This window comes from Arvicanthis niloticus, chromosome 1, assembly GCF_011762505.2.
Source record: "Arvicanthis niloticus isolate mArvNil1 chromosome 1, mArvNil1.pat.X, whole genome shotgun sequence".
Lineage (NCBI taxonomy): Eukaryota > Metazoa > Chordata > Mammalia > Rodentia > Muridae > Arvicanthis > Arvicanthis niloticus.
In genome coordinates, this window is record NC_047658.1 from 1,575,387 (window position 1) to 1,602,265 (window position 26,879).

The 26,879-nt window shown below is 40.6% G+C and overlaps 1 protein-coding gene across 1 annotated transcript; it reads left to right on the forward strand.

Annotated features, from left to right (window-relative positions):
* Positions 1-5,507: 5,507 nt before the first annotated feature.
* Positions 5,508-10,087, forward strand: LOC117694334 (cell adhesion molecule CEACAM10-like). Its single transcript, XM_034485170.1, has 4 exons — positions 5,508-5,571; positions 6,624-6,983; positions 8,564-8,923; positions 9,966-10,087. Exons 1-4 carry the CDS (start codon positions 5,508-5,510, stop codon positions 10,085-10,087), a joined length of 906 nt encoding a protein of 301 aa, XP_034341061.1.
* Positions 10,088-26,879: the final 16,792 nt, after the last annotated feature.

Below are 26,879 nucleotides of genomic sequence, written 5' to 3' on the forward strand. Positions count from 1 at the left end.
AAATAAAGGTCAAATTTAAGATTTATACAGCCTAACTTGCCTTCTCCAGCTGCCATTTCAGTAAATGCTTATAGAATTTTATAGATATAACAGATGTTTTTTACCATCCCTTTACATTTCTGGTAAAGGAGAAAGGTTTACAGATACTAAATTTATTCATAATTTTTAAGAACCCATGAAGCGATATTTGTTAGAAATAATTGCTTCAGAAAATGGTTAATTGTTTTACATTTTATATATATAAATATTGTTGCTGCTTTAATACAAAAAGGTAAGAGGTTAAATCTTTTGGTGTATATTATTCATTGTGTGATACTTTATTAGTGGATTTCGCTAAAAAAGGTTTTTTCTGCAAGCCATTGCTTCAATATAACGAGCTTTAAAACATTTTTAGAATACTTGTTACTTCAAAAAAGGATTCAAAGACAGTGTCTTTCAATATTTGAGACAGGTTGAACTAGAGAAATAGCTCAGCCATTTAAGGCTAAACTTAATTTAAAATATAAAGGCTGAACTCCCAGCAACCACATGGTGGCTCACAACCATTTGTGGTGGGGATCTAACGCCATCTTCTGCCTTGTGAGTGTACATACAAAAGGAAAATGGTTTACTTTTAATCTTGATTTGCTCTTAGTGATTTTTAAAAGTTGTTAAGAGATATTATTTGGCTAAAACCTCATCTTAAGCTTACCATAGGAGGATTTAAACCTCTGTTTAATGTTTTCAAAGGGATGCAAGTCCTAAATTAAATCATATGTGTATCTTCTTGAGTTTACCCTGCTTCAACACAATTAAATAATGTGTTGTAGCCACTGTTTAGAATGTTAAAAAAGGATATATCTGCCTTTTGTCTTGTTGAATGGTGTGTTTCATGAAGTGCAGAATGTTTCAGCTACATGATCTAATATCTTTAGCCATTTGAATAACATTAAAATTAATAAGGTGTTTTAGGAATGCATCTGCACAACCGGTGTTGGTGTGTGTGGACCCTCCATTTTTCTTTGTGTTATCCAACTTTCAGAATAATTCTGATATCTTGGATTGTAAGAATGTTACATGCCTTTTGGCACAATGCTGGAATGGATCACTAGACCTAGCCATGGTTGTGCATGTGCCTACCTTTGTGCCCATCCCAGTACATCATTATGGAGACTTAAAAGAGACTTTGGTCAATCAGAGAGTTGATTGGCTCCAAGCCCATGTGGAGCAGCTCACGAATGTGGTTCAAATAAGCTGCGTGTCAACCCCTCATCCAGGTATTACACCTCTGAGATTTGTGAATGATACATTTATTTAAAGCCATAATCTTTCTGCTTATTTAAAAGGGAAGTGGACTGGGAAGTTGGACCAGGTGCACCAACAATTGCAGATCTGGATTTCGAGCCTTGATGGAGCACAGATGGACCCTGTTTCCCTTGGCGATTTTACTTCTTGAATTTCTTCTGCCTTTTTCTTTCTTTCTTTCTTTCTTAAGAGTGGGGATAGGCCTGCTTGGTGCAGCCCTATGTTGTGGATTAGTGTTCATAAATGGTTGGTCTCTAAGCTCAGAGCCCAACAAAAACGTGACAAGGCCGCTTGAGGCCAAGCACTCGCAACCTTGGAGCAAGCATCTCTCCCTGAAATTTGACTATCTAGGCTGAGAAAGTAGCCGATGATTGAGACCCTCAGTCAATGCACCCCAAGGGTTCAGCCCATTGCACTGGGTCGATGAGAGGTCTAAGTCCAGCCAGCCCTTGCCTAAATAGCTGTGGTACCTAAATAGTAGGTTGACAGCCCTTGCACTCCTGGGAGCTATACTCCATTGCACAGGGACGGGTGTCAATTCCTCTTTTACTTCCCCTTAGCCCTTGCACCCAGAGGACTTGTTTCCATCGCACCTGGTAGGGTAAGGGAGAATCTTTGGGCTATAAGCTCTTGATCGCTTATTCCCCCAAGATGGAGTTTGCTTGATTGGGCTTGAGTTCGAATCTTGATTTGCTGCTGCGCTTAATAGGCAAAAGGCTGTTTCATATTAATAATTTAAACAGGGAGAGATGTTGGGAGCCGTAGTGAGTATGTCAGTATGTGCCATTCCAAGATGGCGCTGGCCTCGTGTCTTCCCAGTAGTAAACAAGTAACTGCACAGCTGCAAAGGCAGAAAACCCGCCAAAGTCACTGGCCAATCCCGAGGCGTAATATTGGGTAGTGAGCGAACAGCCAATCAGAAGTGAATACATCACCCTAGGATGTATTTAAGCTAGGCCTATTCCTGTTTTCAGCCCTTCTGCTTCCTTCCGCATCCTTCCGCGTTTTCCACGTTTGCTGATACAGAATAAAGCCTCGTTTTGCAGTAACTACCCGAATACTGTCTCTCATGTCCTTTTTCGCGGGCGAAAAGGGACTCGGGAGGTGTGCGGAACAACTAAGGTCTGTCAGGTGATTCTGGGCTGAAGATTTGATGCTCCAACATTCAGTAGTATAGGGCCTTTCCAGGTGTAAGCTGTCTCTAGAAATTGGCTAAGTTTTAGAAGCTATGCTTAGTGCTTCCCATAATTTCAGTTAACTCAGTCATTCTGGATTTCTGATGGGGTTGAAGACCTATAATCTCACAGCCAATCCTGGCTATTTACTTTGAGAGAAAAGATCTGAGTGGATGGTTTTCAGCTGACATTCATTCTAAAGCCAAGAAAAAAGCCAGGTTCAAAACTAAGTGTTTTAGTTAGGAGAGATGACAGAGGTTCTGGTTAGTCAACAAAATGATGGACTGGGTATTAGGACTATCTTGTACCTCACTGGTACAATTAGGAATAATTATGCTCTAATTGTATTTTGAGAGAAAAGTTTTATTTTAACAGGAAGGGTGATATGTAGGAGGAGCTAAGGGGGAAGGAGTACTGAGAGGAAGAGATGGAGTAAGGAGAGGAAAAGATGGAGAGGCGAATCTAGGTGATAAGCGAGAGAAAGAGAGAGAAAAAGAGGGGTGGGCATGGAGGCAGATATTCACGTGTCTCCACCAGTCAAAGATTGTTTATATATCTAGGTTGGGTATTGGGTTACACTTCTGATTGAGCATTACCAAACTTATAAAGCCTTTGATTAACATTTTAAAAATTGTATAAAAGCAAAAAGGAAAAGGGGGCATGGGATAGGGGTTTTCTAGGGAGGGGAAATGGGGAAAGGGGATGGCATCGGAAATGTAAATAAAATATAAAATAAAAAAGACAACTTTGTAGGACATCAGAGAAAACAATCCAGGAAAAGAATGGGAAAAAAGATAATTTTCATGGCAAGGACACAGGACACAATATATTTCATGGATGGGATGGGTGGACAAAGAGCTAGGAAGGAATCCATCATACCTAACACAATAAACAAGCGAGCCCTGATACCAATATGGAAATTAACAATCAAATCAGCCAAAAAACCAACAATGAAGTTATAAAAATTACTAAATGTCTCTCAATAATAATCTTAAAGGTAAATGCCTCAACTCACCAATAAAGAGATAGTATGGCTGATTAAACTGGAAAACTAGAGTTGCTGATAGTGTCTCAAATGGCCTATCTTGGTCTTTGATGGATAAATTTAAAGAGACATTTATGTTTCTTTAGATAAAAATAAAAAGAAGAGAGAGTACTTCTATAAAGCAAGGTTTTGTTAAGTCGTAGCTAAATGTTACTTCATAGACTGACATTATAAGGAAACTTTCTGTATGTTTCTGCTGTTACCAGGAAACTTTCTAATGCCAAGGTTGGTTACATATTCTGTTATGTTCCATGCCTCTGGAAACCAATCACAACAGAAGTTAGGAGAACTGTTTTGTATAGTTACCTACAATAAGCTTGGACCTGAACTGACCACCCAGCAGCACTTCCTGTGCCTATGTCCATACACATAAGCTTTTATGCTATCAGCTGCCCCTGGGATAGATCTCAACCCAAGAGAGACACTTGTACCAATATCAGAAACTATTTGGAATAAGACTTCCATTTTGAGTAGTAGTCCAGTAAAGTTCTGAGACCTCCTTGGAAATTGACATTCTACTTGGCAGAAAGAGTACATGGGTAACTGACATTCTGGCTGGCAAGTTAATACATGAATGTTAGACAAGTATCATCCTGGTGGACAAGTTAGGACATGAATATTAGATAAGAAAAGTCCCCTGCCACAGTTGAATACCTCAGCCAGTAGGAGCCGGATAAATATACATCAAAGACATGTTACTAAGAAATCCCCTATCTGTAACCCTTGATCAGATCTGTAACTCTTGATCATCTTGGCACAGATGATTGTAAAATTTTGGGCTTAAAAACCCTGTGAGATCTTAAGTCTGGGTCATGGGTCAGTTCCCAAATCTGGACTGTGGCCCTGACTGACCAGTCCTGGGGTGTGTGCTCAATAAATTATCCCTGTATGACCGAAAAAAGAAAATGTCACTGATTTGCACCAAAGAGTTTCATGCTTAAGTAGGAAAAATGAAACTCAGGATGGGCTGCTTCTGAACTGAGTCTTCTCTCTTAAGGTCCAACTGTTTGAAGCTCTGGTCAGGATCAAATGGTGGGCAATTTCTTGGACAATATGGAGCTTCCAGTCATAGCTGCTATTTGCTGACAATTGTACACAGCCTAAATTCACAGGAGTGGGGCTAGAAAAGATTCAGTTGAATCAGTGTCTTCTGTAGATTTTTTTTGAAGAAATCTGTGAAGGACACTCTTGATGGTCTTAATTGAGTTAGGATGGCAGAGGCCACTGTGAATGGTATTATTTCTATGCAGGTGTTTTTAAGTTGTCTCAGAAAGATAATAAAAAAGTATGAGAGAGAGAGAGAGAGAGAGAGAGAGAGAGAGAGAGAGAGAGAGGGCAGAGAGACAGAAAGAGAGAGAGGAAGGGAGAGAAAGAGACAGAGAGACAGACAGAAACAGAGAGACAGAGACACACAGAGAGGAACATAAAATGAGAGTACCAATGAATGACCTGTAAAACAGCTCTCCTCCTCAGTTCCTGACTCCAGATCCTTGTCTTTTATTTGTACCTTGACTTCCCTCAATGATTGATTTGACCTCTGAATCTGGCCTGTAAATTCCTTGCTCTCTTAAGCTGCTTTTGTTCAGGGTGTTTGTCAGAGCAGCAGAAATTTTGAACATTTTTTTGGGGGGGGAGAGTATAAATCATATTAATTTATACCTTACATGATTTTCTGTTTGTATGCAAATCCTACAGCACCATATGTCCACATAAGGCCATATTAGGGTCTGAGAAGACTTATCAGTTTTATTGCTCAATATGCAGTCTGGTGAACTGAGACATAATGAGAGGAAAGGGGAGAAAGGTAGGTGACAAGAGATAGGGGAAAATGAACTGATGTGTTTTGTACAAAGACATGTCTCCAGCCCACATAATTCTAGGTGGGGTTCCTACCTGGGAGGAGACTCAGATAAAAGGGATGAAGAACAGAAGAACTGACAGGAGAGCAGAACTTGGAAACAGCACAGGAGCGGAAGCTTTTCACAGAGCAGGTGGCAGAGGTCATGATGGATTCTGTTGTAGTTTCCTGTAAAGACTATACCTCCTGGCAGGGGATCCTGCTCACAGGTGAGGAGGCCACTCTTTGGCACTGAGTGGAAGAAGGGAAGCTCAGAGCCTCGGTTAAGTCCCTGAAGAAGACAACATCCTGGGTGAAGACTCAGGGTTTTGGGAAAAGGAAATAGATAGAGGCAGGCACTTCACAGCACGAATTGACACAAGATAGTATAATGGAGAAATGTCACCATTGTTTTTTATTCCAAGTTAATCACATGGACAACTATACTAGGAGAAATGATGTCTTCAACTATGAGAGAGTATCTGTCTGAATAAAAACCAAACTAGGGTGAGCCATTGAGATGACTTAACAGTAATGTTGCTAGCTGCCAAACCTAAGACATCAGTTCGATTTCCAACACATACAAGTTGTCTGACTTCCATGTATATGATATATATATATATATATATATATATATATATATATATATATATATTTACAGAAGTGCGCACATATATAAGCATTCACCTTTCCCCAACACACAAACTATACCAAAATCTTGTACTAAAGGTTTCCTTAGCTTTTTATTTTAGTAGGTTGTAAATATACTCCTGGATGTGCATATCCATGACACATGCATTCTTCCATTCATCCAAAGGAATCTAAGGCTTTATCAGTTCTTAGCCTTCCAAATATGTCAGTATTATCTTGGTTCTAATAAAGGCCTAGACTAGTGGACTGTAAGTTAGACCATAAAAAATTCTAGAAGTAGAATCAGAGAACTTGGACCAAAGAGAGAACAGAGAAAAAAAGGAAGTGAGGATCTGTAGAGTAAGAGGTAACAGGAGACATCATCTCAGCCCAAGTACTCTGAATATGAGCAGGAAGCTGAGGGCAGTGTGGGGAGTCCTTAAGACACACAAAGAGAAAGTTCCATAAACAGAAACGAACAGGTTCATGCCCACTGATGGAGTAGAGGTTATGTTGATCATCCCTTATAAGTACAATTTTGCCATCCTCACCTACCCAGCTAGGCTGAGTGATGAGCATGTCTACACAGATCTCATCTTTCCATCAAATACAGAGGTCTCGATGTTCATAGAATTTCTCTTTTCATTTCTAGTTTCCCTTTTAACCTGCTGGCTGCTTCCCACTACTACTCAGCTCATCATTGAATCAGTGCCTCTCATTGTTGTTGAAGGGGAAAATGTTCTTTTGTTAGTGCATAATTTGCCAAAGAAGGTTAAATCCTTTTCCTGGTACATAAGAGATAAACTGCTCAAGAGTTTTGAAATTGTAAGACATATGATAGCTACCAATTCTAGTGTGGTGGGACTTGCACACAGTGGTAGAGAGACAGTACTCAACAATGGATCTCTGCTGATTAAAAGTGTCACCAGAAAAGACTCAGGATACTACACCCTGGAAATACTTGATTCAGCCTCAAGACTTGAAATAATACATGCAGAATTCTTTGTACACAGTAAGTCATTTTTTGTGAACTCTCTTTTTGGGTGAGGTTCATTCCTTTGTATAGTCAGAGGAGTTTCAGGCCTGAACTGTCTAACTCCCCTCTGTATTGTGTCACCATGTTGTTGTTTGAGGATTTAGTGCAGGACATGAATTTTGGAGACAAACTTTTATAGGCCAGAATCCCTCAGTTGACTGTACCTGCAGAGAGGTGGACTTGTGCTGAGCAACTTAGACAAAGATGTCATCCTCAAACCAGACCCTTGGGCCTCTCACAATGAAAATGTACCTGAGTTGAGGAAATTATGGGATCATCAGTGACCATGGATCTAGACCTCTGTCTAAGACTCAGCTCAAAGTGAGGGAGGACAGCAGAACTGATATCAGAGCAACAACGCTCAGAGGCAGTGCTGGAGGGGAAGTTGTTCTCAAAGGAGGTAGAACAGAAAAGACTTCAGAGGCTGTTGAGCTGGCTCTTTGTTCTCCATGCAAATGTACACACAGTTTCATGAAATCTGGATACAGGTGCCCACACCATTCCCTATCCCTGTGTGGGAGATTAGCAGAGTGATTGTCAGGAGTCTCTTGAAGAGGATAAAGGCTTCAGATGACACTTAGAGTTTCTCTTTGCAACATGAGAAGACACAAAAATATAGATAGCAGCTCAGTAGCTGAAAGGTCTCAGTGAAAAAGAAATGGGGAGAAAAAAGTTGCATTGTTCATTTATTAAATTCCTTTATTACCATGGCAAGTGTATTCTGAAGACTAGTGTCCCCACCTATGACAAACTGGCTCTTCAAATGGAAAGCAAACTGTCAGATGACTCAGTGGATGTGGGCACTTGCTGTCATCCCTGATGACCTGATTTTAATCTTCATATTCCATATGGTGGAGGGAGAAAACTCAATTACACAAACTGTCCTCTGACCTATATATGGATACTGTGGCATACACCTATCACACATACACTGATACATGCTTGAATGCATGTTCCATTCCTCAACACAAAGAGTCAATAATAATAAATCAAATTGGCATATGCATACTATAATTATCTTAGAACCTGAGAATCTGGTAACTTAATGCATTGACAAACAGCAACCTGGAGTACACATCCATCTATACATTCATTCATTTATCCATTGAGCTCTTTCTAGGCATGGTTCTTCCAAGATTAAAAGACTGATCCCAGGCCACAATGTCTTCTACTGGATGGCAAGAAACATGAGGAATGGCATCTAGAATGCACCATAAAAGTTCTTATGTCACTATGTAGACCCAGTTTCTCTGGAGGAAGATGCTGGTGGAGGCACTTTCCTCCACACACTGTGGGTCTGAGCAGAGATCTGAGGGCAGTAAAGGGTAAGTCATATAGACAGATGAGGGTAGAGTCCCACATAGAACTTTAAGGGAATGGAGGGAATAGAATTTGTGTTGCTGACTTCCACCATTTAGGATAGACACACCCTCACCCACACACCATGACTGAGTGATGGACACACCTGTTTTGGACTCAGAGATCTTTTTTCCCCACCAAATGCAGAGAAATCACTTTTGATGGTTTCTTTATATTTCTTCTTTTTTCACTTTTAGGCCCACTTTTAGGCTACAAGAAACATCTTGCCCCTTCTCAACTCAAAATTGAGTTGTTGCCATTTAGAGTTGAAGAAAACGACAATATTCTTCTGCTGGTTTTTAATATGCCGAAGAAGCCTCATGGCTTTGCCTGGCACAAAGGAGTACTTCCACTTGAACATTTCAAGCTAGCAAGCCATTCATTCCTAACCAATTCAACCATGCTGGGGCATACATATTACAAAAGAGTAATAGTATGCAATGATGGAGCCCTGGTGCTCTTGAATGTCACACAGAAAGACACTGGGCTTTACACCCTACGAACCATATCGGTGAATTTGAAGATAGAATGGGTTATTTTGGGCCTCCAAGAACACAGTAAGTGATTCTTTATGACTCCTGGGTGATGGCAGGGTTTATTCTCTGTACACCTAAGATAGTGAGTCAGAAGTGTACTTTCTTCTACTCTGGACTCTTTAGTGTGACTAAGGATTGGGCATTTAGTGAAAGATACATATCATGGGAAAAACTTAAATATATCAAAAGCCTTGACCTGACTGGAACCTGTAGACAAGGATATAATAACTCAGGCCAAGGATGTCATGATCAGCACAGACTCTCTGGGCTCTCACCCTGAACATGACAATAAGAAAGCTTCATGTCATTGCTTGAATTTGACTACCTGCTAGAGCTGACTGGAAGCATTGTGTCATTCTGTATCCAAACCTCAGAGCATTTGGAACAACCCAGTATCTGTCATGACAATTATGTTTAGGCTAGGTCATTTGGGCATTCTTCTAAACAGACACTAACCATGACATTGGACACTGCTGCAAAGTTTGGGTTGTTTCTTATTTTAAACAGCAGAGTAACCTTACACTCACATGCACCCTCTGGTTACTGCTGTCCCCAACAGGACTCACACACAGGTATCCCTCTGTTTATGAATTCACCAGTTTCAAGCCAATTTGTAACTTCTATGTTTAATCAAAATGTGACTCCACAGCACTCAGAGATTGATCTAAAGTCTTTATTTGCTCTCAAATAAAATAATCCTTGCAGAAATTAATTTGTCTTATATCCTGGCTGTACCTAATAATTTTTGCATATTATAGCCTGCTTGGCAGAAAGGAAGATATTCCAAGAGCCATTTGTATTTCTCAGCCCATTAAATGATTAAACCATTGATCTCCCATATAAAAAGGAAATTTCCCCAGGGGTCTCAGGATGAGAGAAGGAAGAGGCCCTAGCCAAAGCAGAACTTTCTCTTTTGAAAGAGATTTCATCTTACAGCACCATAGTTTTGGATTAGATTGAACCCAGACAATGATGGGGTGGGGTTAGTGGGTTTATACCCTGGTCAGGACTGCTTAGATGTACTTATCACTGGTTTGTTATTTAAATGTTCATCTCAATTCAGAACCTGGAAGTCAGGATTCACACAATCAAAGACCAACAAGTAAACCGTGGACCTCCTCAAAGAGTCGAAGACGAAGGGCAGATATGTGCTTTTCTTCTTCTGTTACTATCTATTCCAAATAATTAACTTTCTGCTTACCAGTATTCTTTCAGTTCTTTCAATTGCCTTATTAAGGATGGGTGGCTGATCCCAGCTTGACACTCATGATTAGAGCCCAACCAGGTTCAGTGACAACATGGAGAAATTTTCTGTAACAAATTTCTATTGGTAGAAATAGCCATTTCTTCAAGGCTCTATAATGTGCCAGTGTCTCCCAGTGTGAAGGAGCCCCCACTGTATCAGTGCCTAGGACTCCTGAATTCTGCAGGACTGACATGTAGTAAAGGCAAGATGTTCCAAGTTGGGGTTTCTGATAATTGATGTTTGTTCTTGAGTGAATGACCCAACTTCTCTATCCTGCATTCAAGCACTGATAACACAATCCTATGCATGACCCAATTTATTCATAAGGATTGCATAGGGTTTTAGACTTATACAAATGTTCATTTTTAGTATCATGTAGATTTTGATCAGTGTTTCTCTATCTTGACTAGATTCTCAAATCTTATCCTGTATTGCTTCCTTAATTCATTTACATTTGTGCTTTCTTGCAATTAATTTATGTTAATCTGTATCCCTTTTGATTTATTTGGATAGCCTCACAGTCATACCTTATTTGTTTTGAGACATTGACTCTCTCTCTGGATATATATATATATATATATATATATATTACACACACACACACACACACACACACACACACACACCTTGGGCTGTTTTGGAATTTACAAGGATGGCCTTGAAATTACAGAGATCTTTTGCCCCTGCCTCCCCAGTACTGGAGAGAAGGGCAAGTTTGATAGATCATGAACCACTGTGTCTAGCTCACTTTGATGTCTTTTGTTGGATTGTGTCTACTTCCTGTGTTTGGAAGCTATTACTTTTAAATAGGTGATTCTGAGAGAAGCCATTACTTAGGTTTTCATGTTCCTTTCTGGTAAAATTATTTTCTGATTTTTTCCTTATTATTGAGAACTTTATACCTGTGCATGATGATATATGATCTTACATATCTCAATTTTTATCATGAAAATCTTCCCATATCTCACAATTATATCCCTTTTCCAACTGTATTTCTACCCTTATACAACAACTTTCATCAAAAGAATGAGAATAAAGGATTTCTTCTTTATGAAGAAGATATTATCTTATTATTTTGATATTTGATATTGAAGTGTTTGTTGTAGAACTGACAACAAATTTAATCCCTAGCACTTCTTTGACAGTATAATACTATCTGTTTACTGATGATATTATTTTGAATCCCTGCATCTTTCCATATGTTCCCATGATCCTCATACAGGAGCCTCTAACAAAAATCTGTGATCTTTGGGAGATTAGGTCATAGTAGCTGGCTTCACTATGTTGTTTATCACAAATAAGGCTTTGAGTATTGTTCTTACATAATGTGGAGATTGTTGTATGATGACCTTGTATCCTAGACCCTGAAGGAATTCATTACTTTTACAATGTTTGTTTCTCAGTTATAGGAGCTGGACAAGGTTAGGAGAGTCCTCTTCCAGCAATAACAGGAATTCCATTTTTGAAATTTCTGCCTCAGCCTCACAGCCATGCAGATCCAGTTTACCTCTCATATTCTTTCTTTTAAAGTTTAAAATTTGAGGAGGAGCAGTTAAGGCATGGTTTTTCTGTGTAGCTCTGGCTTTTCTGTAAGTTGCTCTGAATCCAGGTTGGGCTTAAACTCAGAGATCTCAGTGACTCTGCCTCCTAAATGCTCCTATTAAAGATATTCATAACCACTGCCTGTCTGTCCTTTATACATTTTATTTTATGTGTATAGATGTTTAAGAGCATGAGCTTGTGGCTAGACAGGTCATAAGTCTAATGGGAAAACCTGGTACTATTACACTCAATGAACATATTATTAAACCAACTCTGAATGATTTGACATTATAACCATAGATCAATATATGTCTCCCATTTAAGTTCTAAACAGGCCTGATCCTTCTTCGCTTGTATGATTAGACAAGTGCTAACATTTTCAGGGTACTGTGGCCATAGCAAGATTAATGCATCTCTCAATCATCATCTTTCTGCAGTAAATAATGATTAACACAGAGACCTATTCCTGGCTTATATGTAAAAAATAAGAAGCTGTGGAATGCTCTGTATTAAATAGGACATCAAAATCATGACCCTCCTCTCAAGGCTGAGGGCCTGTTGCCAAAGAGGGAATAGATATATTTTATGAGACAAAGATGACGCATGACTATCAGAAAATGATGTTTTCTAGTCAAAATTAGAAAACTGCACATACGAACTTACAGTGGTTTTGAGTTTCACTTGCCCAAGACTCATGGAAATTCAAGCTAGACAAAATCTCAGCATGAAGGGAGAGTATGGGTTTGGCAAATATGAAGTCCTACCATGTGTTGGGGATTTATTTATAATTGATAGATTTTTGGAGAAGAATTAGTATTACTTAAGGGTGTGAAACATTGACCATGTTTCAGTGGATGGTCCCAAATCCAAGAATATGTGGCGGTAGTTTTGACCTGGTGGATTTAAAATAATGAGGACAATGATGAGTGGGTTTGAAGAAGGGGTGGGTCTTAGATACACATTGAGGGTTGAATACAAAGGAGAACTTATAAAATTCTTAAATAAATAATAGAAATATTCTCTACATACTGAAATAAAAATTATGCCCATAACCCAATGATAACTTGGATTCTAATGTAGTATTGGGATTTTCTATATTTTTATAAGTTGCACACATACTATCACAATTTTTTCTGATATTGAATCAAGTCACTTTGATTCAGCAAACAAAATCATTTCTTATAGATTCTTATATTTCATTTTGTAAAAGTGTAATTTAGTGTATCACTTATCTATTGATTTAAATTGCTTCTGGTTTATCAATATTGGATCAAAGTACTGATTTACATACTATAAGATACACACACACAAGGATATACAAGCAGGCACAAAAATAATGTATATGCAGATATATCAGATAATTAATTGCAAGGATAGACATACCATGAATGTGCTTATGCCATGGGGCAATGACTCAGACTGAATACAAGTGTGGTGGTTTGAATAAATATGGCCCCCATAGACTCATGTGTTTGAATGCCTAGCCCATAGTGAGTGGCACTATTGGGATGTGTGGCCTTGTTGGAGTAGGTATGGCCTTGTTGGACAAATTGTGTCACTATGAAGGCAGGTTTAAGGTCTTGTATATGTTCAAGCTGTACCCAGTGTGATAGTCTCTTCCTGCCTCCTGTGGATTAACTATAGAATGCTCAGTTTCTTCCTCAGCACCATGTCTGCATGCATGCTGTTATGCTTCACACCATGATGATCATAAACCTGTGGAACTACAAGCCTGTCCCAGTGAAGTCATTTTCCTTTATACAAGTTGCTATACACATGATGTCCTTTCACAGCAGTGAAACCTGAATTAAGCCAAAAAATGGAAGGAGAAAGCTAAATGAAGGCAGTTGTTTCATGACTCAATTTTTTTTTAAAGATTTATTTTTATTATTTTATTTTATTTTTTTCTTTTTTTTCCTTTTTTATTATATCTTTCATTTACACTTCAGATGCCATCCCCTTTCCCCTTTCCCCCCCTTAGAAAACCCCTATCCCATGCCCCCTTTTCCTTTTTGCATTTATACATTTTTTTTAAAAAATGTTAATCATAGGCTTTATAAGTTTGGTATTGTTCAATCAGAGGTGTAACCCACTACCCAACCTAGATATATCTACTATCTTTGACTGGTGGAGATTCATGAACATCTGCTTCCCTGTCTCCCCCCTCTATCTCTCTTTCATCACCTAGCTTCTCCTCTCCTTCTTCTTCTCCTCTTCTTACTCCTTTTCTTCCCCTCAGTACTCCTCCCACCTTAGCTCCTCCTACGCATCACCCTTCCTGTTAAAAGGAAACTTTTCTCTCAAAATACAATTAGAGCATAATTATGCCAATTTGTACGAGTGAGGTACAAGATAGTCCTAATACCCAGTCCATCCTTTTGTTGACCTACCAGCACCTCTGTCATCTCTCCTAACTAAAACATTTAGTTCTGAACCTGGCTTTAGGATGAATGTCAGCTGACGACCATACACTCAGATCTTTTCTCTCAAGGTAAATAGCTATAAGTTTTCAACCCTGTCAGAAATCCAGAATGACTGAGTTATCTATAATTGTGGGAAGCACAAAGCATAGCTTCTAAAACTTAGCCAATTTATAGAGACCTCTGGATACCTGGACACTCACTCTACTTCAAAACGTTGGAGCATCTGTTCTGCCTTCTGGCCCAGGATCATCTGACAGACCTTAGTGCTGCAGAATTATTAAGGGCTGATTACTCTGTCTAGGCAGATATAATCAGTCGACTATTCTGCAAGTGTATCCTTTTCTGGACAGTAATTTGTCTGTAGCAGGAAAGTGGCAATTCTTGCCTAGTGGCTGTCTCACCACAACTGGAGTAACTCCAAGGATGCTCAATTTCTTCTTAGAATTTAAAATAGGAAGCTGTCCGGAGCAGACAGGTCTCTAATGAAAATGAACATTAATACTGAAATGTTTGTCATGTCAATTCTAAGGATTTCTGATGTTTTGAAAACCAGCTATCCATGTAAGGTAATCTGGACTCTTGCCTGTTAATTCCACTCAGCTATTTCTAAATAAAACATAGAGAACACCCTTATAATAAACTCCAAGTCCTGAATTTGCTATAGTCCCTTAACTCACAGGCTGACCATCTCAAATCAGTTAAAAAAGTTGAAAAAGGGCTGGGTCTAAGCTTTGTATTCCTAAGTGTGTTATACTGGTACAATGCCTATGAGAGTAACAATATTCATCTCACTCTTATATCACTAAGAAGCTCATGCCAATGAAAACCTTAAAACTTGTAAACAAAGTAAATTGGTGCCATTTAAGAATTTATATCTTCATCTTGATAATAATTACACAGATTTCTACTAATAGGTTATGGCTATGCAATAAACCCTAGCTAATCCTCTCTATTCCGACAAAACCACTACTTTTCCCTAGAGAGACAGCCCAACATTTACCACCTTAGTCCCCATGCCCAGGGAATAGGGGCGCTGACTCATCATTAGCTTCTTCAAGCTGATTATGGGCGTTGAGATATTAGAAGAGGAGTGGGGGGGGAGAGCAAATTGACAATCCTCTGAGGCTGTGTCTTTGCTGCCTCCAGAAGGAATTCACGGACCTCAGAGGTTTGAGCAGGTCTGCCCAGCTTGCTTGTTGAGTAGATACACCAAGGCTGATCATTCTGCAATATACAATTCTCAAAACAAATTTTAGTATCAAGATAGTTTTTTTTTTTTAGAAGAGGGCTGACATTTTATTAAGAATGTTGGTTCTAACCGCTTTTCTATTTTTCCCCTCTTTTATTGGATATAATATTTACATTTCAAATTTTATCCCCTTACCATATTTCCCCCACCACCCAGGAACCCCTTATCGCATCCCCCCTCCTCCTGCCTCTATGAAGGTGTTTACCCACCTACCCCCAGCCTCCCTCCCCACCCTCAGATCCCCCCCTCAGTGCTCAGCCTTCAGGGTACTAATTATCTTGTCTCCCACCTATGGCCAACAGGGCCATCCTCCCCTACATATACAGCTGGAGTCATGTGTCTCTCCCTATGTGCTCCTAGGCTGGTGGTTTAGACCCTGGGGAGCTCTGGCTGGTTGGTATTGTTGCTTTCCTCACGGGGCCACCAGCCCTTATGGTTCACGGTTCCTTCAATTTACTCTCTAACTCCTCCATTGGGAACTTTGATCAGATTAATGGATAGCTGTGGGTATCTGTCTCTGGGTATGTCATACTCTGGGGGACCTCTAAGGAGACAGCCTTATCAGGCTGCTGTCAGCTTTCCCATCCTGACATCCCTATCAGTGTCTATTTTTGGTGACTGCCCATGGAATGAATACCCAGATAGAATGGTCTCCCTACAACCCCCCCTTCAGATTCTGTCCCACACTTTGTCTCCATATTTGCTCCCTTGGGTATTTAGTTACTCCTTCTAAGAAAGACCTAGGCATCCTCACTTGTTCTTTCTTCTTCATGAGCTTCATGTCGTCTGGTAGTTGAATCTTTGTTGTTTCAGATTTTTGGGCTAATCTCTGCTTATCAGTGAGTAAATACCATGGGTGTTCTTTTGTGATTGGGTTACCTCATTCAGGATGATATTTTCTAGTTCCATCCATTTACATAAGAATTTCCCAAATTCATTATTTTTAATAGCTGAGTAATATTCCATTGTGTAAATGTACCACATTTTTTGTATCCATTCCTCTGTTGAAGGGCATCTGGGTTCCTTCCAGCTTCTGGCTATTATAAATAGGGCTGCTATGAACATAGTGGAGCATATGTCTTTGTTATTTGTTGGGGCATTTTCTGGGTATATACCCAGAAGTGGTATAGCTGGGTCCTCAGGTAGTGCTATGTCCAATTTTCTGAGGAACCGCCAGACTGACTTCCAAAGTGGTTGTACCAGCTTGCAACCCCACCAACAATTCAGGAGTGTTCCTCTTTCTTCACATCCTCGCCAGCATCTACTATCACCTGAGTTTTTGATCTTAGCCATTCTGACTGGTGTGAGGTGGTATCTCAGTGTTGTTTTGATTTGCATTTCCCTGATGACTAAGGATGTTGAGCATTTCTTAAGGTGCTTCTCAGCCATTCGAGTTTCCTCAGTTGAGAATTCTTTGTTTAGCTCTGTACCCCATTTTTTAATGGGGTTATTTTGTTGTTTGGCCTCTAATTTCTTGAGTTCTTTGTAAATATTAGATATTAGCCCCCTATCAGATGTAGGATTGGTAATGATCTTTTCCCAATCTGTTGGTTGCCGTTTTGTCATGTTGACATTGTCCTTTGCCTTACAGAAGCTTTGCAATTTGATGAGGTCCCATTTGTTGATTCTTGATCTTAGAGCATAAGCCATTGGTGTTCTGTTCAGGAACTTTCCCCCTGTGCCTAGGTATTCGAGGGTCTTCCCCAACTTCTCTTCTAATATTTTCAGTGTACCTGGCTTTATGTGAAGGTCCTTTATCCACTTGGAGTTGAGCTTTGTGCAAGGGGATAAGAATGGATTAATTTGCATTCTTCTACATGTTGACCTCCAGTTGAGCCAGCACAACTTGTTAAAAATGCTATCCTTTTTCCACTGGATGAATTTAGCTCCCTTGTCAAATATCAAGAGACCATAGGTATGCGGGTTCATTTCTGGGTCTTCAATTCTGTTCCATTGATCGTCCTTTCTGTCTCTGTACCAATACCAAGCAGTTTTTATCACTACTGCTCTGTAGTACAGTTTGAGGTCCGAAATGGTGATTCCCCCAGAGGTTCTTTTATTGTTGAGAATAGTTCTTGCTATCCTAGGTTTTTTGTTATTCCAAATGAATTTGTAAATTGCTCTTTCTATCTCTATGAAGAATTAATTTGGAATTATGATGGGTATTGCATTGAATCTATAGATTGCTTTTGGCAGGATAGCCATTTTTACTAAATTAATCCTGCCAATCCAGGAGCATGGGAGATCCTTCCATCTTCTGAGATCTTCTTCAATTTCTTTCTTCAGAGACTTGAAGTTCTGGTCATACAGATCTTTCACTTGTTTTCTTAGATTCACTCCAAGATAATTTATTTTATTTGTGGCTATTGTGAAGGGTGTCATTTCCCTAATTTCTTTCTCTGCCTGTTTATCCTTTGAATAGAGGAAGGCTACTGATTTGTTTGAGTTGATTTTATATCCAGCCACATTGCTAAAGTTGTTTATCAGGTTTAGGAGTTCTCTGGTGGAAGTTTTAGGGTCACTTAAGTATACTATCATATCATCTGCAAATAGTGAAATTTTGACTTCTTCCTTTCCTATCTGTATCCCTTTGACTTCCTTTTGTTGTCTAATTGCTCTAGCTAAGACTTCCAGTACTATATTGAATAGGTAAGGTGAGAGTGGGCAGCCTTGCCTAGTCCCTGATCTTACTGGGATTGCTTCAAGTTTCTCTCCATTTAGTTTGATGTTGGCTACTGGCTTGCTGTATATTGCTTTTACTATGTTTAGATATGGGCCTTGTATTCCTGATCTTTCCAAGACTTTTAACATGAAGGGATGTTGAATTTTATCAAATGCTTTCTCTGCATCTAGTGATATGACCATGTGGTTTTTCTCTTTGAGTTTATTTATGTAGTGGATTACATTGATGGATTTCTGAATATTGAACCATCCCTGCATTCCTGGGATAAAGCCTACTTGATCTTGATGGATAATTGTTTTGATGTGTTGTTGGATTCGGTTTGCAAGAATTTTATTGAGTATTTTTGCATCAATATTCATAAGAGAGATTGGTCTGTAGTTCTCTTTCTTTGTTGGGTCTTTCTGTGGTTTAGGTATGAGTGTAATGGTAGCTTCATAGAATGAATTGGGTAGTGTGCCTTCTGTTTCTATTCGATGGAATAACTTGAAGAGGATTGGTATTAGGTCTTCCTTGAAGGTCTGAAAGAATTCTGCACTGAAACCATCTGGCCCCGGACATTTTTTGGTGGGAAGATTTTTAATGACTATGTCTATTTCTTTAGTCGTTATGGGACTGTTTAGGTGGTTTATCTGCTCCTCGTTTAACTTTGGTACCTGGTATCTATCTAGAAAATTGTCCATTTCCTCCAGATTTTCCAATTTTGTTGAGTATAGGCCTTTGTAGTAGGATCTGATAATTTTTTTAAGTTCCTCTGTTTCCGTTGTTATGTCTCCCTTTTCAGTTCTGATTTTATTAATTTGAATGCTGTCTCTGCGCCCTTTGGTTAGTCTGGCTAAGGGTTTGTCTATCTTGTTGATTTTCTCAAAGAACCAGCTCCTGGTTTTGTTGATATTTTGTATAGTTCTTTTTGTTTCGACTTGGTTGATTTCAGCCCTGAGTTTGATTATTTCCTGCCGTCTACTCCTCTTGGGTATACTAGCTTCTTTTTGTTCTAATGCTTTCAGGTTTGCTGTCAAGTTGTTAATGTATGCTCTTTCCACTTTCTTTTCGTGAGCACTTAGAGCTATGATTTTTCCTCTTAGTACTGCTTTCAATGAGTCCCACATGTTTTGATATGATGTGTCCTCATTTTCATTTAAATCTAAAAAGTCTTTAATTTCTTTCTTAATTTCTTCCTTGACCAAGTTGTCATTGAGTAGAGCATTGTTCAGTTGCCAAGTGTATGTCGTTTTTCTGATGTTTTTGTCCATGTCAAAGACAAGTCTTAATCCATGGTGGTCTGATAAGGTACTGGGGATTTTTTCAATCTTTTTGTATCTGTTGAGGCCTGTTTTGTGACCAATTATATGGTCTATTTTCGAGAAGGTACCATGAGGTGCTGAGAAGAAGGTATATTCTTTTGTTTTAGGATGAAATGTTCTATAGATGTCAGTTAAGTCCAATTGGTTCATAACTTCTGTTAGTTTCATTGTGTCTCGATTTAGTTTCTGTTTCCATGATCTGTCCATAGCTGAGAGTGGGGTGTTGAAATCTCCCACTATTATTGTGTAGGGTGCAATGTATGCTTTAAGTTTTAGTAAAGTGTCTTTTATGTATGTGGGTGCCCTTACATTTGGGGCATAGATGTTGAGAATTGCAAGTTCCTCTTGGTACATTTTTCCTTTCATGAATATGAAGTGTCCTTCTTTATCTTTTTTGATTACTTCTGGTTGAAAACTGATTTTATTTGATATTAGAATCACTACTCCAGCTTGTTTCTTGGGACCATTTGCTTGGCAGATTGTTTTCCAACCTTTTACTCTGAGGTAGTGTCTGTCCTTTCCACAGAGGTGCGTTTCCTGAATGCAGCAAAATGTTGGGTCCTGTTTACGTATTCAGTCTGATAGTCTGTGTCTTTTTACTGGAGAATTGAGTCCATTGATATTAAGAGATATTAAGGAAAAATGAGTGTTGTTTCCTGTTATTTTTGTTATTGGCACTGGAGATGTTTGTGTAGCTACCTTCTTTTACGGTTTTTGGAAGATTACTTTCCTGCTTTTTCTAGGTTGTAGTTTCCCTCCTTGTGATGGAGTTTTCCACCAATTATCCTTTGAAGTGCTGGGTTTGTGTTGAGATACTTTGTAAATTTGGATTTGTCATGGAATATTTTGGTTTCTCCATCAATAATGATTGACAGTTTTGCTGGGTATAGTAGTCTGGGCTGACATTTATGTTCTTTTAGGGTCTGTATGATATCGGTCCAGGATCTTCTGGCTTTTATGGTCTCTGGTGAGAAGTCTGATGTAATTCTTATAGGTCTGCCTTTATATGTTACTTTGCCTTTTTCCCTTACTGCTTTTAGTATTTTTTCTTTGTTTTGTACATTTGATGTTTTGACTATTATGTGGCGGGAAGTATTTCTTTTCTGATCTAAACTATTTGGAGTTCTGTAGGCTTCTTGTATATTTATGGACATCTCTTTCTTTAGGTTAGGGAAGTTTTCCTCTACAATTTTGTTGAGGATATTTACTGGTCCTTTAAGTTGGGAGTCTTCCCCCTCATCTATTCCTATTATCCTTAGGTTTGGCCTTCTCATTGTGTCTTGGATTTCTTGTACATTTTGGGTTAGTAGCTTTTTGTATTTTGCATTTTCTTTGACAGTTGTGTCAATATTTTCCATGGTATCTTCTGCACATGAGATTCTCTCTTCCATCTCTTGTATTCTGTTGGTAATACTTGTGTCTATGACTCCTGATCATTTTTTTAAATTTTTTATCTCCAGGGTGTTCTCCCTTTGTGATTTCTTTATTGTTTCTACTTCCATTTTCAGATCCTGCATGGTTTTCTTTAATTCCTTCTCCTGTTTGGTTGCATTTTCTTGCAATTCCTTAAGGGATTTTTGTGTTTCCTCTCTAAGGGTTTCTATCTGTTCTTTGAGAGTGTTATTTATGTCTTTCTTAAAGTCCTCTATCATCATCATGAGAAGTGATTTTAATTCTGAATCCTGCTTTTCTGGTGTGATGGGGTGTTCAGGGCTTGCTATGATGGGGGAACTGGGTTCTGATGTTGCCATGTAACTTTGATTTCTGTTGCTTAAGTTCTTGCGCCTGCCTTTTGCCATCTGGTTAATTCTAGTGCTACCTGTACTTCTGTCTCTGATTGAAGCCTGTCTTTCCAGTTGTCTCGCTTGTGTTTGGTCTTCTAGGAGTCCAGATGTCTCTGTGATTTTTTCCAGCTGCCCTGATTACAGTGGTATCTCTAGGATGCCTCAGGATATGGTGCCTCCTATGTAGCAGTCCAGCTAGATGTCTGCTGTTCTGGGTGCAGTGTCTCCTCTTGGATATCTCAGGGTATGTTGTCTGACACTCTGAGTTCAGAGAAAAAAATCAGAAAGCTAAATGAAGGCAGTTGTTTCATGACTCAATTTTTAACCAGTGATTTCCTGGCTTTTATCTCATTTCATCAATATATCAAGAGCCATGATTTTTATGAGACCTAGGGTTCCTGTTCTCACTGTTCCTGTTCAACAGGTAAGAACTGTAATAAAAGTCACTTTATTAAACAAAACAGATATTCAAAAACAGTGGTCACACATACACACCAATCAGTTGTCATATATAACACCTTAGTCGTCTTCTAGTATACTCATCTAATGTAACATGTTTCTTAGGTTTTTTTTTTTTTTTTTTTTTTTTTTTTTTTTTTTTTGCTGTGAAGAGACACAATGACCATGGTAGCCCTTATAAAGGAATACATTTAACTGGGGATGTATTGTTGGCTTATTGATTCAGAATTTTAGTTCATTATCATCATGAGAGGAAGCATGGCATCATGTAGGCAGACATGGTGCTGGAGAAGGAACTGAGAGTTCTACATCTCTATCTGTAGACAGGAGGGAGAAAATGTGACATTGAACACAGCTTGAGCATATATGAAACCACAAAGCCCACCTCTATAGTTACATACTTTTTTCAACAAGGCCACACCTACTCCAACAAGACCACATTTTTCAATAATGCCTTTCCCTGTGGGCCAAGCACTCAAACTCATGTGTCTATGGGAGCCATTTGTATTCAAACCACTATAATATGTCTGAGTGTTCTGACATGTGTTGTTGCATGAATGACCTTCCTAACCATTTAATAAGACACCATGGCCAAGGCACCTTAGAAGGTAAAGTATTCAATTTAGTTCCTGATAATTAGAGTTCATGATTGTGGAGTGAAGCCATGGCAATGTGAACAGCTCACATCACAAACTGTAAGGAGAGTTTTGCTCCAAGGCCACACCTCCTAAACTTTGCCAAATTACTTACTACCTGGAGACCAACTATTTAAAGGGGGGCAGCTCCTTCAAACTACCACAGTTGCCAACACATATTTTCATTCCCAGGTTAAATGAACACTAAAACATAAAATAATTGGTTCTGGAGAGATGGCTTAGTGGTTAAGAGCACTGGCTACTATTACAGAAATCCAGCATTCAGTTGCCAGTGCCTGTAGATCTGGGGAGCAGGTCTGGAGCAAGAGTGGGGTCAACACATGTCAAAAACATGAAAATCTTGTCCTGAATTTTGCATGAGTAGGATCAGTTACCCCATGGCCCCAGGCCTGCATATTCTGGTGCAGAAAGGCCTGTACTCTCACCTTTGCTCATGGGAGGAGATCATGTAGCCCATTAGCTAGGTTAAATTTCCTTTTCCCTTATAAGGTTATGTCCAGTGGCACCAGGAATTATTCCTTATACAAATAAATCATGCCCAGCACTCCAACCCAAACAAAAAATGTACACTCGCCCCAAAAGCCACCTCTCACCCTGTAAAGGCTTAAAATTGCCTTTGTTCTACACTAAAATGAGTGGTCTTACTGAAGCTGACTTTGAGAACCTTTTTTCACCATGCTCATTCCTGCCTGAGGTTACCTTGTTCCCAGCTGTCATACCTTGCTTCTCCATCCAGGATCCAACAGATGTGGTTGCAGGTGATCACACCATGGAGAGCAGAGAGGCAGAGCCTGAATGGCAGGTAGAGTTCAACATGGGGCAGAGACTGCCAGAATTCACAAAATGAAGGTGAGTGATTCCCCCCCATATATCCATTGGCTCTACATGATAATTCTCCCCCCAACAAAAGGACTGGAGTTTTAAAAATTGTTTCTCTCACTTTCAGTTTCACCATTGTGTGGTGTGGGGAAGAAATCTCACAGGCGGGGGGAGGGAGTCCGGCGGCAGAGTCCCAGGGCGGTCCGACATCAGGGTCCTGGGTAGGCTTCCTGCGCTGCCAGCTGAGGATCCCACATTCACGCAGCTGTCGGTGGGTGGGCCGGCGGCTGCATCAGCAAGGTTCCAGGGTTCCAAAAGCTGGGAATCAGACGGAGAGACCATGGACACGTGGAGTCCTGTTTTCCAAAGCTTTTATTGTTCATGGCATGGTGAATGGACACAAGTGGTATACACTTCCCCCCCCCCCAAAAGCCAGGGGAGGCCAATCTTATAGGGAAGGGAGAAAGGGGAGGGAATAACTTAATTAGCTACACCCCTGGCCTTTTAATAATTCATTAATATTTAAATCTCTGGAGGTGGAGACTTGTTAGTCACACCCTCTACCTGAAGGTAACAGGTTAAATGGAGTTACCTCGTCCAAGGCCCAACATCCTACCCTCTTTTCTTTCATAAAAGGAGGGGCAACTCTGTTAATGAGAGATGTGGACCACGTGGAAGTAGTCTGGAGTCCCAGAGCATGGGGAGATAATATGCTGTCCCTGACAGGCAATGTCCTGTTGGGTCTCCTGGCTATCTCAAACCCAGCGCTCTATCAAGGGGGCCTAGGATCAGGGCTAAACATCCTACCGTCCCTAAAAGGGTCTCTGGGGTTTAAAGCTCATTCAACCAGGCTATGTCCAAACCATGTCTTCACAGCCCAACATCTCACTGTTTTTAGTGAAAATTTTGGATGAGGTGGTCAAAATAAAACACTATGTAGGCCAGAGGGTGTAGCATAACTAAGTCAATGGTAATGGGAATTGAGGGTAGGGTTTGGAAGGCAGGGAATCATTGAAACAATTAAATACAGATTGTACAGTTTGAGGGTAATGACATCTGATTAATCTAAATAGACATTATGTTTTCCTCACTAACATGTAACTTTAGCTATGTGACTTTGGCAAAAGAGTTCATTTGTAGCTGGAAGGTCTGGATCTGTCTTCTGTAGTGAGCATCTCTGGGTTCTGGCGTGTATCTCTGGAGCCTGGTGTGGGTCTCTGGATCTCAGCACGTTCTGGGGTCTTCAGTCAGATGAGATGGCTGGAAGAAGGCAGCTTGGCATCTCAGGCAGGTTCCAGAGGATGGCTGGACTCTGTTGGATCTGTGGGTATACCTGTAGGATAATCACAGTAGGGCAGCAGCATTTCTGGCAGGGAGATGTCTGTAGGCTGGATACTGAGCATTAAATTGCTTGGGAACAAGCACCTTATGGCCTGTCGTTAAGATCCTGGAAAAGCAAAGGTGTTTGAGGAAAGTTTAGTCTTGGAGGGTATCTCTGAGTCTGTTTTTGGATGGCTGAGGGAGAAAAACAATGTTAAGTTTGTATCTGAGATTGGCAGCAACAGTTTGTCTGTAAAAGAAATTAGTTGTTAATTAAGACTCAAGAAATGGTGATCAGCATGTTCACTTAAACTCTGGAAGGAAATTAGATGGCTTTTAAACCTTGAAGAAATTATAAAGGCTGAAAAAATAATGTTGGACATCTATCATGAGTATTAGAAAGAAAAGGCAGCATTAAAATAGAAAAAATAACAAAATTTTGGTTGAAAAATCACAAGCATTGTTGTTCTAGGTGTTCCTGTTAGGAAGAAAAGGAAATGTTTAAATTTTTTGGTTGAAAAACAGGAACATTTGTTGCAGGTCCTCCTATTGGGGAGAAGCAGTAATGGTGGGTTTAGAAGCAGTGGGGGGAGGGGCCTAGCTCTGCCATGTGGCTTCTGGGTTCTCTGGAAGAGAGGTTCTGCATTCCCGCTTTTCTTTTTCTTAGTTGGTAAATTTTAAATGTAGAGAAGTGAAGGCCAACTTTGAAGAAAAGTTTAAGGCAAGCAAGAAACATTGGGGAGGGCTAAGAGTCAGAAAGAGTGAGAGTCTGTGTCTATGGAAAAGACACGTGGAATTTGGATTGGAGTCAGGCAGCTTTGAGAGAAACTGGCAGGCAGCAGTGGGGCAAGGGGTGCAGGCAGGATTTTAGATCCGCTGCTTCAGGCAAGCTGGCTGAGCTAAGTAGCTTTAGTCAGCTGCAAATGACTGAGGGTGAGGGGAAGCATAGGCTGGCTAAGGAACACTGGGCTGGGTAGCAAGCAGGGTTCCGCCCTGTTGCTTCAGGCAAGCAGGCTAAGCCAAATAGCTGTAGCCTGTTGCATATGACGGGGAAGTAGGGAAAGAAGCTACCTGGCAGGGCGCTAGGGGCTAGAGTTTGGAGTTGGCGATTTTGAGAGAAAGAGAGAGAGAGAGAGAGAGAGAGAGAGAGAGAGAGAACGGTCTTAGCCGCGAGAAGGAGTCTCTCAGCCAAGGGAGTCTTAGAAAGAGGGTTACAGCACGTGCTGTGGCTTGAAAGACAGCTATTAGCTGTGAAGAAACCCCCTCTGTGGAGCTGGGGGGATGGGAAGAGTGGGGGGCTAAGAAGCCACCGCCATCTTGTCCTTGAGCTGGAGAACACGTGGGGAGAGAGACCTAGTTCTTTTGTATTAGGCAGGGGTTAGACTATAGCTAAGAATCAGAGAAAGAAAGAGGGGGTAGGGTGGACAGAGAGAGATGTTACTCACGGTTTTTGCAGACACCAGCAGGGGCCGCTTGTGGAGCTGGCTCTGTGCACGTTGTCCACCACCTGTGGGAAACAATGTAGGCCCCTGCATGGGTGCACGAGTGTGGATCTCTGTCGCTGGTCTGCACCGTCCTTTGTCAGAGATAGGGTTATTGTAGAGGAGCAGGGGCTAAGCAGGGCACTCACAGTGCGCAAAGCAGACTCTGCGGTAGGAGTCTCTTGGTGGGAAATCTCCGTTTTGGGCCCAAGCCTGGGCGATGGGTGGGCGCAGCAAAACGTGAGAATGTGGGGGTCACATGGGCATGGCACCAGATCCATACGCCGAGATTGGCCTCCATCTGGGGTCTTGGAACTCCGGCAGAATGGAGGTGGGATTGAACGGGGCGCGCTGAGAGAGGACCAAGAGACTTCACATCTCGCAGGAAGTATACTTGCTTAGCAGATTCAGCCAGGATGATTCTTGTAGACGCATGGGTGGTCGTGCTCCACGTTGGTTGCGCCAGCTGTGGGTAAGAAATCTCGCGGGCGGGGGGAGGGAGTCCGGCAGCAGAGTCCCAGGGTGGTCCGACATCAGGGTCCTGGGCAGGCTTCCCGAGCTGCCAGCCGAGGATCCCACATTCACGCAGCTGTCGGTGGGTGGGCCGGCGGCTGCATCAGCAAGGTTCCAGGGTTCCAAAAGCTGGGAATCAGGCGGAGAGACCATGGACACGTGGAGTCCTGTTTTCCAAAGCTTTTATTGTTCATGGCATGGTGAATGGACACAAGTGGTATACGCTCCCCCCCCCCAAAAGCCAGGGGAGGCCAATCTTATAGGGAAGGGAAAAAGGGGAGGGAATAACTTAATTAGCTACGCCCCTGGCCTTTTGATAATTCATTAATATTTAAATCTCTGGAGGTGGAGACTTGTTAGTCACACCCTCTACCTGAAGGTAACAGGTTAAATGGAGTTACCTCGTCCAAGGCCCAACAGTGTGGGACAGAGTATGGTGAAAGGGCAATTGACACCTTTTGGGTAAGGTAGCCCTTGGCATTTGTAGAAGGTCCCAGCCCT